This window comes from Perkinsus marinus (assembly GCF_000006405.1).
Source record: "Perkinsus marinus ATCC 50983 genomic scaffold scf_1104296959778, whole genome shotgun sequence".
NCBI lineage: Eukaryota > Perkinsozoa > Perkinsida > Perkinsidae > Perkinsus > Perkinsus marinus.
Window position 1 is genome coordinate 1 of NW_003206276.1, and position 2,198 is coordinate 2,198.

Consider the following 2,198-nt stretch of genomic DNA (forward strand, 5'->3'; position numbering starts at 1 on the left):
CGGAAGATCGCAACGTATGTTATGACGAGTGCCCGAAACGAAGATCCATTATTGACTGTCAGATCCGATAGAACTTCCTTCCCATACAGAGGCACAACATAAGCTATCAATGATCCTACTTCACTCGTCGAGGAGATAGTCTCAGAGGCTCTGAGTCACAGCCATTACGATCATTCCGTGCATCTCACTCAGTTTCCATTTCATCTTATCTTCCTACTCGCTCTTCTTCCTCGAAGTCGTTCCTGAATGTCGCAGCCTCGCGTTAAATGGATGGCCACCTGTGCCTCCTGGACCTGGGGCCTCGGCGATGAGGGAGTCGCCTCGGTAAGTCGTACCACGAGCACACTCTACACCCCACAATCGTGCATTTCCAGGTCCTAGAGGAGCTCGAGCAGCCCTCTAATAAGAGAGAGCTTATGGACTTCCTAGAGGGCAATACTAAGTAAGCTCCATCAACGTCTTCTGACTCTCATCGACGCGTTGTAGATACGATCACATATTCCTTTATCGGCAAGTTGCCGATCGCCCAATTCGTGAAGATCTTGGTAAGCACATGGCCCTCTGCATTCTCTCTATTGTTGAGCTCCTCGTGCTCGTTAGAACCCCTAGATGCACCCGGGCCTCCTAGAATAACTGTAACTTATGGCGAAGACCATCGGTTGAAAGGAAAGGCCGTGTACGTCTCACCACCGCTGTTATTTTGACACATGCATTTCATTCCTCCTTTAGAACTTTCCTCCGATCTGGCCTCGATCCTGGTAAGTCCGTTAAACTCGAAGTTGCTTGTGGAGAAGACCTTCTTGTTGGCGAGACGTCAGCTAATCCTCTAGAAAGCTTAGATGCTACCCTCAGTGGAGTAAGTTCACATATATGTCGCTGATCTCATCGTGTTGTTACAGCTACTAATACCACTTATCGACAATACCATGGTCGAGAAAGAGGCCTGGGGGCAATGTAACGAAGAACAAAAGTCTGAGTTCACGGCTAGTAAGTCCTCTATTTGCTCGTTTAAATGATCAATTTGAATCTTAACAGGTATCCGTAAGATTTCCACCGGACTGGGGCATGCTCTGAAGTCCATGAGGGGTGGTATCGAGCTACGTGGGATTGAAAAAGTCGACGGCCTGCTTGGTGAAAAACTGCTGCAATATGCGGCCGTTGCAAACTATATAAGTATAGTGGAAGAGAACCCAGATGTTACTCTCGAATTTGAGAGTCTCGTGGAGGTCTGGTCCCGCCAGGTCGAACAGTACCTTGAGAACTCGCTCGACTACGCTAGTGCCAATAAGATCTATGGCCACGAGCCTGGGCCTAAGACTGAGATCGATTTCTGGATGCGTAGAATGCAGAAAATTACCGCGGTCACCGAGCAGTTGAAGTCCAAAAGTTGTCGAGCCGTTTTCGGTACGCTGCACGCCGTTACGCGTGTGGGTCAGGATGTTGCTCCAAAGTCTCGGCAAGTGGTGTTCAACACTCTTCGACGATGGAATCGGGTGGAATTCTTGATTACAGAGGCCTTCAACGAGGCTCAAGACAATGTTAAGTACCTGAACACTCTGGAGAAGTTTATGGAACCACTTTACACTGGTACTCCTGACATGATCTCGGACTCTCTACCAGCATTGCTTAACGCTATCAAGATGGTATATACCATTGCCCGATACTACAACACGACTGAAAGATTGACTAATTTGTTCACCAAGATGACCAACCAGATGATCATCAACTGCAAGGCCTATTTATTGGGCGATGAGCATCCGGACAAGCTGTGGGAGACGAAGCCTGTAGTATTGATAAAGAAGCTCCGGGCTTGTCTCAATCTCAACGAGGTATACCAAGAACAGTACCATTTCAATAGGAAGAAGCTCCTAGCGCTACCGAAGGGAAAGCAGTTTGACTTCTCGGAGACTCAGATTTTCGGAAGGTTTGACCTGTTCTGCCGCCGCGTGCTCAAGCTAGTGGATATGTTCTCGACCGTCCATCAATTCGAGTCACTGGCCGCGTGTCGGTTTGACGGTATGGAACAACTAGTGGTCAGCTCCCGCACCATTATGGAGGAGTTCCGGAACAAACGACATGACCTTCTAGATTTCCACAACAACCGGTTCGATCGCGATTATGTCGAATTCAACGTCCGGATTGCCGACCTAGAGAGCGCACTACAGCAGTTCATCAATCAGAGCTTCGAGAGCATCACT

The 2,198-nt window shown here is 48.5% G+C and overlaps 1 protein-coding gene across 1 annotated transcript; it reads left to right on the forward strand.

Annotated features, from left to right (window-relative positions):
* Positions 1–246: 246 nt before the first annotated feature.
* On the forward strand, positions 247–2,132 carry Pmar_PMAR024297 (hypothetical protein; the record flags this gene model as incomplete). Its single annotated transcript, XM_002772929.1, has 5 exons — positions 247–324; positions 375–442; positions 730–856; positions 900–987; positions 1,036–2,132. Coding segments are annotated over 5 exons (1,458 nt in total), but the record flags the coding sequence as incomplete, so codon positions are not given.
* Positions 2,133–2,198: the final 66 nt, after the last annotated feature.